General features: G+C 46.9%; 1 protein-coding gene across 2 annotated transcripts in view; it reads left to right on the top strand.

Annotated features, from left to right (window-relative positions):
- Window positions 1-3662: 3662 nt before the first annotated feature.
- Window positions 3663-13090, top strand: part of ALPK3 (alpha kinase 3) — a 75168-nt gene continuing 65740 nt past the window's right edge. For both annotated transcript variants that reach the window (XM_081887571.1, XM_081887570.1), the window contains exon 1: window positions 3663-3952. In XM_081887571.1, the coding sequence (XP_081743697.1) occupies window positions 3792-3952 (161 nt within the window). In that variant the 5' untranslated portion in view covers window positions 3663-3791. The remainder of the gene's footprint in view (window positions 3953-13090) is intronic.

The raw sequence follows: 13090 nt of genomic DNA, 5'->3' as shown, positions 1-13090 counted from the left end.
AGCTTAATTTAGGGGGTCTGCAGTGTGTCTGTGAAGAACATGGGGAGCAACAGTCATGAACAGCAGGTGAAGACTTGATTTTCCATTGTGTTCTGATTGCTTCTTGTATTGCTTTTTATTGTGACACTTTACATTTTATTCTATGGACTTCAAATTGTAATGTAATAAAATACAATATAAAAGAAATAAGAGAAGCAATCAGAAGACAGTGGAAAATCATGCGGCCTCTAGCACAGTGCATTATCTCCACCTCTTTTTTCCTCATGCAGAAGGGAATGTCATTTTGTGGTTCTCCCCAGGTGCCAAAATATATAGGGCCAGTCCTGTGTGGAAGACCTCCGTTTGGCACCCTAGAGAGCTGCTACCAGACAGTGTATCCAAGACTGGGCTCAGCAGACCAATAGTCTGAGCTGCTTTAAGGCCACTTCCAATGTTCTTAAATTACATTTTGTAAAAAGGGCTGCCACCACCTGTGCAAGGATTCACAGACCTCTAACAGCAGCCATATATTTGGGCTGCAGAGCAGAGGGAGGGATAGGGAAGGGAAGGGAAGCAGGGCTACAACATCAGTTCTGCTGAGAGACCAGCTGCATTTAGCTTTGCCTCAACAGTGGCCCTACCTGCGCTATACAGGTAAAGCACCATTGTTGTTGTTGTTGTTTAGTCTTTTAGTCATGTCTGACTCTTCGTGACCCCATGGACCAGAGCACGCCAGGCACTCCTGTCTTCCACTGCCTCCCTCAGTTTGGTCAAACTCATGCTGGTAGCCTCGAGAACACTGTACAACCATCTCATCCTTTGCCGTCCCCTTCTCCTTGTGCCCTCCATCTTCCCCAACATCAGGGTCTTTTCCAGGAAGTCTTCTCTTCTCATGAGGTGGCCAAAGTATTGGAGCCTCAGCTTCACGGTCTGTCCTTCTAGTGAGCACTCAGGGTAGATTTCCTTCAGAATGTATAGGTTTGATCTTTTTGCAGTCCATGGGACTTGCAAGAGTCTCCTCCAGCACCATAATTCAAAAGCATCAATTCTTCAAAAGCACCATTATGCCACTTTAATAGTCATTCAAGAGAGAGGCAGAGACAAAGAGAGAACTGCAGAGTAGCCACAGTGATACTCAGCTTGCAAAACCTGCTGTAATTTCCACAACTGCCACCTGAGGTCAGCACCTGTTAATGCTTCAGGCTGAAAACCAGATCTTGGTTTTAGCATTGCCCTTAAATTCAAGCCTCTCCCTTAGGATCCTCATAATAATAATAATAATAATAATAATAATAATAACAACAACAACAACAACAACAATAATTTTATTATTTATACCCTGCCCATCTGGCTGGGTTTCCCCTGCCACTCTGGGCAGCTTAAAGGTAGAGGTAAAGGACCTCTGACAGTTAAGTCCAGTTGCGAACGACTCTGGGGTTGTAGTGCTCATCTCACTTTACGGGCCGTTTGTCCGCAGACAGTTTTTCCGGGTCATGTGGCCAGCATGACTAAGCCGCTTCTGGTGAGGCATAGGAATTCGTTCGTGTGTTTCCCCTCCCCCAAAATATAGTCCAGCCCACCACATGGTTTGAGGGACGGTGGACCAGCCCACGACTGAAAAAGGTTGCTGACTCCTGGGCTTAGGGCTTGCCAGCCAGAAGGTCAGTGGTTCGAATCCCCGCGATGGGTGAGCTCCCGTTGCTCGGTCCCGGCTCCTGCCAACCTAGCAGTTCGAAAGCACAAAGTGCAAGTAGATAAATAGGTACCGCTCCAGCGGGAAGATAAACAGAATTTCCGTGTGCTGCTCTGGTTCGCCATAAGCGGCTTAGTCATGCTGGCCATATGACCTAGAAGCTGTCTGCGGACAAACGCCAGCTCGGCCTATAGAGCGAGATGAGCGCGCAACCCCAGAGTCATCCGCGACTGGACCTGACGGTCAGGGGTACCTTTACCTTTACCCCTATAATACCTAGTGCTGTCCCTATAATTCCCTAAAGAAGGCTTCTGGGCTTTTAAAAACAAATGTTATTTTAAACATATTTTTCAAGTCATTATATATCATTTCCCTATATGCTTTAACCATACTACAAGACCATCACATAGGATAAAAAGAACCTTCTTTCTCTTTACATTTCCAACATTTATTTGATTTGGATTTATACATTTTGCCAATATACTCGGTGTTAGGTACCATCGATATATCATTTTCATATGATTTTCTCTTAGACCATAGCATGCTGTAAATTTTATCTCCATATTCCACAACTGTTCCCATGCTTCCATATCTATATTATGACCAATATCTATTTCCCAAACAAGTTTCCCATTCCTGATACAATTGAATTTCTATCGAAAATATAGCAAATATTCATCAGTTTGCATCTGTGCCTATAAATTAGCATGTGCAAATCGGCATGCAACTCTCAGTGAGAGCCTTCTCCACTATGGTGAAAGGGATTGAATTTCTCTAGAAATTAGAGCCCCGTGTTATCGGTTTGCACCCAGAGCCGTAGCTAGGTGATCTTGCGCCCCGGGCAGAGCTATCCAGATTGCACCCCCTAGTCACAGACCAATTAGCTTTTTCTTTCCACCTCTCCTCCACCATCCCACTCCACCCATTCAATTCCTCACACACTAATCAATATTTTTATTTATAGACATATTTATGGACATATTTTAAAGCCAATTTTGCTCCCCCGTCGCCTGCGCCTCTGGTGGGGATCCACCTCACCACCCCCTAGCTACAGCCCTGTTTGCACCGCCACCTTATAAATCAGCATGTCCAGGTTTCGGCCCCCAGGACCAGATTTAGGTTTGATGAGGCCCTAAGCTACTGCAGGTAATGGGACCATTTATATGTCCAGCTGTCCATTGTCGACAACAAATTGTTGCTTTTTTATGTTTAATATATGCTATATGGTAATTTATGGACCTAATATATATCTAAAACCATTTGCACATAACAAAATATGCATTTTATCAAAGGAATTGTTGAACTGAAATACAATTAAGAAGAAGTATATCGATAGTGAAATACAATTAAGAAGTATATTAATAGTGAAATAATTATTAAGCTCTAACTTAAAATGATTTATTTGTAACAAACTTAATAATGCAAACACATTGGTATTTGGCAATAACAAAAGTTCCTTTAGAAACACAACTTACAAACTCATAATCTAGTCTCTAGAAACTTACTATAACATGAAATAATAACAGGTGATATATGTTGCAAACTAGTAATAATTATAAATAGCTTTATAAATATGAAATTAAGTGTTATAACCTGTACAATGTAACAGGGCCCATTACTTACATCATAGGAGCCTACACAACACAACACAAGACGAAACAAAACACTGTTGCTGTATGTTTTATTTTATTTGGGGTTTTTTTTCTTATAATTTGGAAATGTACATCCTGTTTTTTCCTCCTTTAAATTTTTGGGACCCCCCCAAGAGTGTGGGGCCCTGAGCTACAGCTTGTTTAGCTTATACGTAAATCCGGCACCACGCCAGGACAGCCGTGCCGTCGGCTCCGTCTCGCAGCGAGCCAGCAGCGCGGGGGCCCCGACGGGCAGGGAGCGCGCCGGGCGCGGGTCCGCCCCGCCGTCCCTGAGTGACAGCCCCATGTGCGGACCACTATAAATAGCGGGTTCGGCGGGCGGCCGCGCGTGATTGACGGCTGCCGCGCTGCGCGGCGTCGAAGCGGACTGGGAGCCGCCCGGGACCCCCGCGCGCCCTGCCGCCGCCACCAGCTCCCCACTTTTCCCGGCCGGGAGAGACCGAGCGCCGCTCTTCGCTGCGGGGCAGATGGGCTCCAGGCGGAGGCCCCTGGGCCGCTCCTACTCGGGCAACGGCCCTTACTCGGCGTACAGCCCCGGCCAGGGCAGCGACGGCGAGGACAACGGGCCCCTAGTGGAGCATCGGCCCGAGCGGCGCAGCTATTTCCTGAGCGTGCGCCCAGAGAACAGGTACGCGCCGTCGGGGCGCACGGGGAAAAATCGGTGCCCTGGAGGGAGATGTGGGGTGCTGTTGGCATCCAGGCCCGGAGGCGGGGTGGGGTGGGGGGGTCGGGAAAAGGTGGAGGCCCCCTAAGCGTTTGTGGTTACGTCGGGGGGCATCCCTCCCGGCGAGGCGGCATGAAACAGATGGGCACCAAGCGCTTTTCTTTCGTGTTGGGAAGCGAATGGATGCTCGGGAGAGAGAGACTGAGGAAGGGCTCGTCGAAAGTAGGGAGAAGGAACCTGTGGAACTCATCGCCACCAGATGTAGGGAACGGGGGCCGCTCGCTTAGAGGGCTTGGAAAGGAGGAGAGGTGGATCGGCAACCGCCGTGGCAGTCCTTCCATGGAGCCCCGACGTCCAGTGGCAGCCTGTCTCATAGGATCAGGCGACCTGGGGCATGAAATCAGGGAGGGCAGTTTCCCACGTGTCCGGTTTGTGATTTCTGGGGGGGGGGGACCTTTGGTTCTCTGGATGCTGGACTCCAACTCCCATCAGCCCCAGCCAGCTTGGACCGTGGACCCAGGGATAATGGGAGAGGTATTCCAGCACCCTTCCCCAGCCCTGGCTACAGATGGACCTGATCCAGTTGGGCTCTTCTTACTTATTAAAGTGCCAGAGGTATTTACATTGTGCAGATTTCAGCATTGGGCCTTGCTTCCCTCCCCTCTCCGCATTGGAAGTATAAATGAAGGAAAAGGTGTCTTGGAGAATGTGCAAAATGCACTTTTCCCTCTCTCTCGTGAGCAACCACAAGTAAACAACGCAAGCACAAATCTACAGTTTCGCGGATAGTTGATAGTTCTGTGAGGCTATGAACCTCCTTCTCGAGGATAAAGCAGATTATTTTTCCTGGGCTTTGGGTGCCCTGGTGAACTTGGCCAATGGACCAGGAGGAGGGAGGAAGCTCTTTTATTACAGCGATTTCCTAGAGGTCTGTTTCGTTCCCTGCTGCTAACAAAGGACCTAGCTGATCAGCGAGCTTGATGCGCCAGGCGTTCTCCCTGGCCTTGAGGGATACCCAGGAGAAGAGGAGGAAGAGGAGAATCGCCTGGGAGGACAGAGAGCAACCGGGCAAGCCAAGGCTTGCAGAGGCGACTTCTGCCTGGCCATTCGGAATTGGCTCTGCACCAGCTGCCAAATGGCTATTATTAAGCTGCGGGCCAGTAATGGAAGCTCTATGTATACAAGTGAAAGGGCTGATTTAGAGAACTCTCTATTTTTATTTACTAGGATTTTCAGTTTCATGCATTTCAATAATTTTACAATCATTTCAATATTTCAAAACTCGACTTCTTTACCCCTCTTTCTGCGGTTCCTGAAATTTGTTTTTTATATTTTCTGCATAACCAAATTAATTTACTCATTTAGTCATCCGCTCTAAAGATATATTCTTATAAAACTGCAGGTTAATATAATAATCCTGCCAATGTTCTTATCTGTTTACAGTTTATTTGTAAATATTCCATAAACCATTTCCATTCTTTTATAAAAAGTTTGTCATCTTGATTTCTTATTTTTCTGGTAAGTTCCGCCATTTCTGCATATTCCTTAAGTTTTTGTAACCATTCTTTTTTCGCTGGGACTTCTTCGTCTTTCCATTTTTGGGCAAGTAACATTCCTGCCACTGTAGTCGCATACATGAATAAATTTCTATACACTTTGGGTAGTTCTGTCCCTAAAATTCCCAAGAGGAAAGCTTTTGGGTTTTTTTACAAACTTTATTTTAAACATCTTTTTCAATTCATTATATATCATTTCCCAGTAAGGTATAACCTTACTACAAGACCACCACATATGATAAAAAGAATCTTCTTTCTCTTTATATTTCCAGCACTTATTTGATTTGGATTTATACATTTTTGCCAATTTACTTGGTGTTAGGTACCCTCGATATATCATTTTCATATAATTTTCTCTTAGACCGTAGCCTGCTGTAAATTTTATATCCGTATTCCACAATCGTTCTCATGCTTCCATATCTATATTATGACCAATATCTATTGCCCAGTGTGTATCATTGAGGATTTTACTTGCTCATCCTTTGTCTCCCATTCCAAGAATATCTTTTACATTTTAGGCAGCACTTTTACATTCCATTCCAACAGATCTCGCTCCAGTTGTGATATTTGTTCCCCAAACCCTCATATCCTATCTTTCTTAAATACTTTGTTCAAATGATGATATTGTATCTTCCCCTCTTTTAAAGCAAGAATTGTATACTATTTAATCAGTGAAATAAATCTCAAAGTTGTTTTAAATAGTATGAAATATTCATTTAGTAAAGGTAAAGGTAAAGGTACCCCTGCCGGTACGGGCCAGTCTTGACAGACTCTGGGGTTGTGCGCCCATCTCACTTAAGAGGCCAGGGGCCAGCGCTGTCCGGAGACACTTCCGGGTCACGTGGCCAGCGTGACATCGCTGCTCTGGCGAGCCAGAGCCGCACACGGAAATGCCGTTTACCTTCCTGCTAGTAAGCGGTCCCTATTTATCTACCGGTACTTGCACCCGGAGGTGCTTTCGAACTGCTAGGTTGGCAGGCGCTGGGACTGAGCAGCGGGAGCGCACCCCGCCGCAGGGATTCGAACCGCCGACCTTTCGATCGGCAAGTCCTAGGCGCTGAGGCTTTAACCCACAGCGCCACCTGTGTCCCATTCATTTAAAAGATAGCAATTAAAAACAGACTTTAAAAACCATTGACACAACAAAAGGACCAAACTCAAGTTTTAAAAGCACGTATGCATAAAAGAACTAAATGGCTGGGTTTTATGCTTCCCGAAACAGAAAATATATTTAGCAGGCATTGAAAAGCAGTACAGTGAAGGCGTAGACAGGGATTTCCAGAGAAATCCAGTGCCACACTAAAAGATTGCTTTCTTGTGAGTGTGGAACATGTGGCACTTTGCAGTTCATGCTTGCATAAGAAGTCTTAGCTTAGCCATCCTCCCTTGTAGTGAGTCAACCTAATGAGTGAGTCATCCTTGTGGACTGTTAGCAACTTTTTGAGATCCCTGCAGTGGTTTTTGAACTTCAGAGAACACAGAAATTGATGCCAGCCCACAGCCCTGATTTCTCATTGGTGCTGACCGTTTTTCTTATGTGAGCGACTATTGACATTTCTGAGAGTTTCTGGACTGACAACGTCTTGGGAATGGTGTGCTGTGTTTCCTAGTGCTTGGATCAGTTGCTGAAAGAGCTGTTTTAAGACTGCAATCCTATACCAACTTACGTTGGAATAAGCCACATTGACTTTTGAGTTAGATGTATATAAGATTTATTGGGACGCGGGTGGCGCTGTGGGTTAAACCACAGAGCCTAGGACTTGCCGATTAGAAGGTCGGCGGTTCAAATCCCCACGATGGGGTGAGCTCCCGTTGCTCAGTCCCTGCTCCTGCCAACCTAGCAGTTCGAAAGCACGTCAAAGTGCAAGTAGATAAATAGGTACCACTCCGGCGGGAAGGTAAACGGTGTTTCTGTGCGCTGCTCTGGTTCGCCAGAAGTGGCTTAGTCATGCTGGCCACATGACCTGGAAGCTGTACGCTGGCTCCCTTGGCCAGTATAGCGAGATGAGCGCCGCAACCCCAGAGTCAGCCACAACTGGACCTAACACTCAGGGGTCCCTTTACCTATATAAGATTTGCCATGTGAGGCTGTGCTCGGGACCGCAAGACTACAAACTGAGCACATCTGAGCACATCTGAGCAGGGATGGGGAAGCAGAATGGCAAATGGTTAAGGATGATTAGATCTGTGAGTCCTGCTCTGCCTGGAGGGCCATCACCTGAGTCAAGGGACATTTGGATTACAAAAATCCTGGGCAGCTTTGGCGTTTGGTGACTAATCAGGTGACTGCAACTGGCGAGTCCAACCTGGAACTCTCCACATATTGTTGAACTATGACTCCCATCAGCCCAGGCAGCAGGAACAAAGTCTGGACTTTTGGCAGCAGCCTCACCCTGCAGGACAGCGGTGGGGGGGGCAATGTGGATGTTCTGGCCCAGGAGACTAATGGAACTGAATATGTTCCCAAATGCTCTGCTGGATTTCCCAGTGGATTGAGCGGGTGATCCTGTTACAGCCATGGCCTTGCTGTGGGAGGGTGAGGCGTGGAGAGCTGTTGACATGATCCCTCACGAGGCTCCTCTCTAGTGCTGCAGAGCTTGCAGTACTCCTTGGTTTACTGAAGAAAGCCATGGGCAATGCAGTAGGCTGGCAGGCGACTGGAACGCAGGGGGTGAAAAACAAATTCAAGCTTCAACGAAAAGAGACGGGTGCATCAGGCTGGGCAAGGTTGGCAGTGTAGGCACAAGGATCTTTGTCCCTGGACACATTTTTTGGGGGAAATAAGTCCCGTTGCATTTCTGACCCTCAAGGAAATGCGCCTAGGATTGCAGTTTGTGTGGCAGCGCAGGAGCAAAATTTGCTGCCGGTCAAGCCAGCTGTCTTGCGCGGCAGCGCAGAAGCACAAGACGTGCATCTTTTGTCGCCATGCGCAGCACCACAGTGCCAGCCAGCCAGTCAGCCAGCCAGCCAGCCAGGTGGAGATGTCAGTTGCCAACCTGCCATCCACAGATCTCCACGTGGTCACAGTTGGAGCCTTGCTGGTCGCAAATGTGCCTGGTGCCCGGGGAATTTCGAACCCTATAGGTCACACCTCTGCCTACCAAGTGGCAGAGAAGGCGACAAATAATTATTTTGCCGCCTCTGTTGCATCCTCAAAGAGCCATCCAGCAGAGCTGCTTCAGGTGCTTTGGAGGCTGGTGGTACCAGCAGTGGTGGGCGGGCCTCTGGACCACTCAGCAGCATGATAAATTCAATTTGCCTAGCGCTCTGAGGCTCATTGCACTTTCAGCTGAGGTGTTCAATGCAGTGCCTTTCCACACTCTATGGGATCCATATTGGTCTATGTTGTGGAAAGGACTCTTGCAATGATGCGACCGGCATCGTGCTCTCTTGACACTTGCCCATCATTTGTGGTAAGAGCCAGCTGGCAGTGACAGTGGTTCACCAGATGGGCCGAGGGTGTGATTTCTATACAAAGGCTCTTAACAACTTGGGTCCAGGTGCATCCCTCCTTGATCAATGGGTTGTTTCAGGGATTCAGGGCTCCCCATCTCCCATGGGTGGCTTGGATGCAGGGCTCACATTCACAAGGAGACGTGTGCTCAGCATCGTGGGTCCAGTTTTGTGGATCTCCCTTCCAGTTGAGGTCAGACCAGTCTCATTCCTGTTGAGTGTCCAGCGCCAACTGAAAACTTAAAAAAACAAAAATAAACCCAGCAGTCTTTAAAACTGGATTTTTATAATTTTAACTCGTGTTTGGTCTTCTTGTAATGGGTTTGTCTGTGCAGCATTTAGAGACGGCTGTGATGAAGTGGTAAAGGAATTGTTTGAATATAAATAAATGAATTAAAATGAATGAATGATGGGAGTTGTAGTCCAACAACACCTGGAGGACACCTGGTTAGGGAATGCGGTTTTAGTCACAGAGGTGATTTGACTTTAAATTGCATGATAGCTGTATCTACTTGATGTAGATTCAGATTTTTTTTTTAAGGAGCCTTTCCCCCCAGCAAAGCCGCGTGACATAGACTAGCTCAAGTTGCAAGACAAACTTGTAGATTCCAAACATGGACTGCCACACATTCTCTGGAATCTGTCAATTCACCCCTAGGTCTAAGATGTCTATAGATAAAGAGCTGCTTCACATATTATGGCATTCTTCCCTAAAGGCACCCCCAGTATAACAAATAATTTTTCAGCACTCTTGTTGACTGTCATCAGTAGCAATCAAGGGTGATGTAGCGAAGGCCTGAATTCAGACCCCCATCTCCCCATACAGCTCATTGTGTGGTCTTGGGCCAGTTAAAATACCCCAGCCTAACTTACCCTGCAGGGTTGTTGACGGTGTGTATGCTGCTGAGAGCTAATTGGATGAAGGGCAGGATAGCGATGCAATAAATGTTCCTACATGAAACATGTTGGGAATTTTGCTGCATAGGAAGCTCTCGGGGAAATGGTAACCTTCAGCGAGCCAGCTGACTTGTGCAGCAGAGCAGAAGCACAAGATGCTCATCTTTTGATGCACATCTTTTGTTGTGGTGCTGCCACTGCACCCAGCACCGCAACGTCAGCCAGCCAGTTGCCAACCTGGCATCCAGCGATCTCCCCATGGTGGCCAATGGAGCCTGTGCCAGCCCAAAACACACCTGGTGCCTGGGGAATTTTGAACACGGGTCCCTTCCAACTCTGATTCTGGACCTCTGTGCTAACATCTGAAAGGCCACAGGCTCCCTACTTCTGGTATAGATGCTACTGAACTAGATGGTCCCACTTGTTGTAAGGCAACTTCCTCCGTTCAAGTTACCAGGACTAGGATGCCAGTCTGTTTGGCTTTGATGGACAGTCTTCTGATTCATTAGAAGCCATGCTATTGCCTTTTTCTTTCTTGTAAATATGTGAAAACATGCCCTGGGCATGCCTCAGCCAGTTGTACCCCCCAATCACATGCTTCCCAGATGGTCTGCATGCTTCAAAGTTATTTAGGATTCAAATCCTGCTCTTCAAACTTGACAGAGAAGAGTCAACACATTGCGAAAGCACAACTCTCTCTTTTCTCCAGTGCCTTTGCAGCTATGTGAACACTCATGTTGCTGGCCACAGCAATTGTATAAATAATAATATGAATGATAAAATTGTTGTTATTACAGTGGTACCTTGGGTTACAAACTTAATTTGTTCCAGAGGTCCGTTCTTAACTAGAAACCGTTCTTAACCTGAGGTGTTCTTTCACTAATGGGGCCTCCTGTTGCCGCTGCACCGCCGGCACACAATTTCTGTTCTCATCCTGGGGCAAAATTCTTAACCCGAGGTACTACTTCTGGGTTAGCGGAGTCTGTAACCCGAAGTGTTTGTAACCCGAGGTACTTCTGTATTATTATTAATTGCACTACTACCCAAGAAACGGGACGCGGGTGGCGCTGTGGGTTAAACCACTGAGCCTCTTGGGCTTGCTGATTGAAAGGTCGGCGGTTCGAATTCCCGCAATGGGGTAAGCTCCCGTTGTTCGGTCCCAGCTCCTGCCAACCTAGCAGTTCAAAAGCACACAGCAACAAGTAGATAAATAGGTACCGCTCTGGTAGGAAGGTAAACGGTGTTTCTGTGCGCTGCTCTGGTTTCACCAGAAGCAGCCCGGAAAAACTGTCTGCAGAAGCGGACAAACGGCAGCTCCCTCAGCCTGTAAAGCGAGATGAGCGCTGCAACCCCAGAGTCGTTCGCGACTGGACTTAATTGCCAGGGGTCCCTTTACCTTTACTATCCAAGAACATTTATAGGCATCCCTTTTGAGCTTCTCTCAGGCTGAGGATTACTTTTTGGTGTGGAAGAGAAATATCTGTAATGGAGATGAGCATTTTGGCTTTTTTAAAAAGACATTTGCATTGCAAAGAGATTGTCCCAGACCCACTTTAATAATAATAATTTATTATTTATACCCTGCCCTTCTGGCTGGGTTTCCCCAGCCACTCTGGGTGGCTTCCAACAAAACACTAAAATACAATAACCTATTAAACATTAAAAACTTCCCTAAACAGGGCTGCCTTCAGATGTCTTCTAAAAGTTTGGTAGTTATTTTTCTCTTTGACATCTGGTGGGAGGGTGTTCCACAAGGCAGGTGCCACTACCGAGAAGGCCCTCTGCCTGGTTCCCTGTAACTTGGCTTCTCGCAGCGAGGGAACTGCCAGAAGGCCCTTGGAGCTGGGCCTCAGTGTCCGGGCAGAATGATGGAGGTGGAGACGCTCCTTCAGGTATACTGGACTGAGGCCATTTAGAGAGAGCCAGTGTGGTGTAGTGGTTAAGAGCGGTAGTCTTGTAATCTGGGGAACCGGGTTTGCGTCGCCGCTCCTCCACCTGCAGCTGCTGGGTGACCTTGGGCCAGTCACACTTCTCTGAAGTCTCTCAGCCCCACTCACCTCACAGAGTGTTTGTTGTGGGGGAGGAAGGGAAAGGAGAATGTTAGCCGCTTTGAGACTCCTTCGGGTAGTGATAAAGCGGGATATCAAATCCAAACTCCTCTTCTTCTTCTATTAGGGCTTTAAAGGTCAACACCAACACTTTGAATTATGCTTGGAAACGTACTGGGAGCCAGTGTAGGTCTTTAAGCTTTGCCCTGTGCAGTGGTGATGCTCCAGGGTTGTTGTGTAGAATGTCTCTTGCGTCAGCACCCTGGCTCTCAGCCCCCTGCGAGGCTGTCCTTTGAGTCGCTCTCTCTGGCTCCTCCACTTGCACTTTCCATGTTGGGAACTGGGAATGTCATGGGTTGTCCCCATGGTCTTGTTTCAAAGGACTAAAGGGACAGGCTTGTTTCCCCAAAGCCTTAGCTAGCTGAAATAGCGTGAATTGTGTCATGGGGCCAAATGAGACATTATGTTGGACATGACGTTTGGCGTTGTGATGTTCCACCAGTGCTTGCAATGATCTAATTCAGTTTAACCAATTTGATGAATTAATTCGAAAATCTCAAAATTACGATATACCTGAAATGAGTTCCTATAATTCCCAGGTGAACTGAACATGAATTAAGTTCCATTTGCTGTGGCACTTTGGGCGATATTTAATCCAATCCAATTTTAATTTTAATTGAATACTAGATAGATGCACAGATAAATAGTTGGTAGATAGGGATTTCATCACACTTTGCTGTGTATGATTGTGGCCATTGCAATTACAATTTTTAGCTGTCTGAAAAGTGGCTCTGCTGTTTTGGCTTGAATATCATAATGGCTGGGGACATGAAACAGAACAGTTGTCCACAATATGTACCCGTTTGCATTCTGTGATGCTTTCTTAGTCTTCTTAAGTATATTTTGCACTTTAGCAAAGCAGCTGGTACATTTCTGAAGGCAGAATAAAACCGTGGAAGACCACATGACAGAACTGTGAATTGAACTGAAATGGGACTCTTTCCTTTTTGAACTTGACCTGGAAAAAAAATGCTTTTAAAAATAAACTTTCCAAGCACTGAGTTCCATTTTCCTTTGGGAAAGAGGGGCGAGCTGGGTTGGGACTGTGGCTTGGGAAAGCGGGGCTTTAACCCTTTGGGCCCAATGCA

The sequence above is a fragment of the Podarcis melisellensis genome, assembly GCF_964234715.1.
Source record: "Podarcis melisellensis genome assembly, chromosome: 14".
NCBI lineage: Eukaryota > Metazoa > Chordata > Lepidosauria > Squamata > Lacertidae > Podarcis > Podarcis melisellensis.
This window is presented reverse-complemented; position numbering and strand designations above follow the sequence as displayed.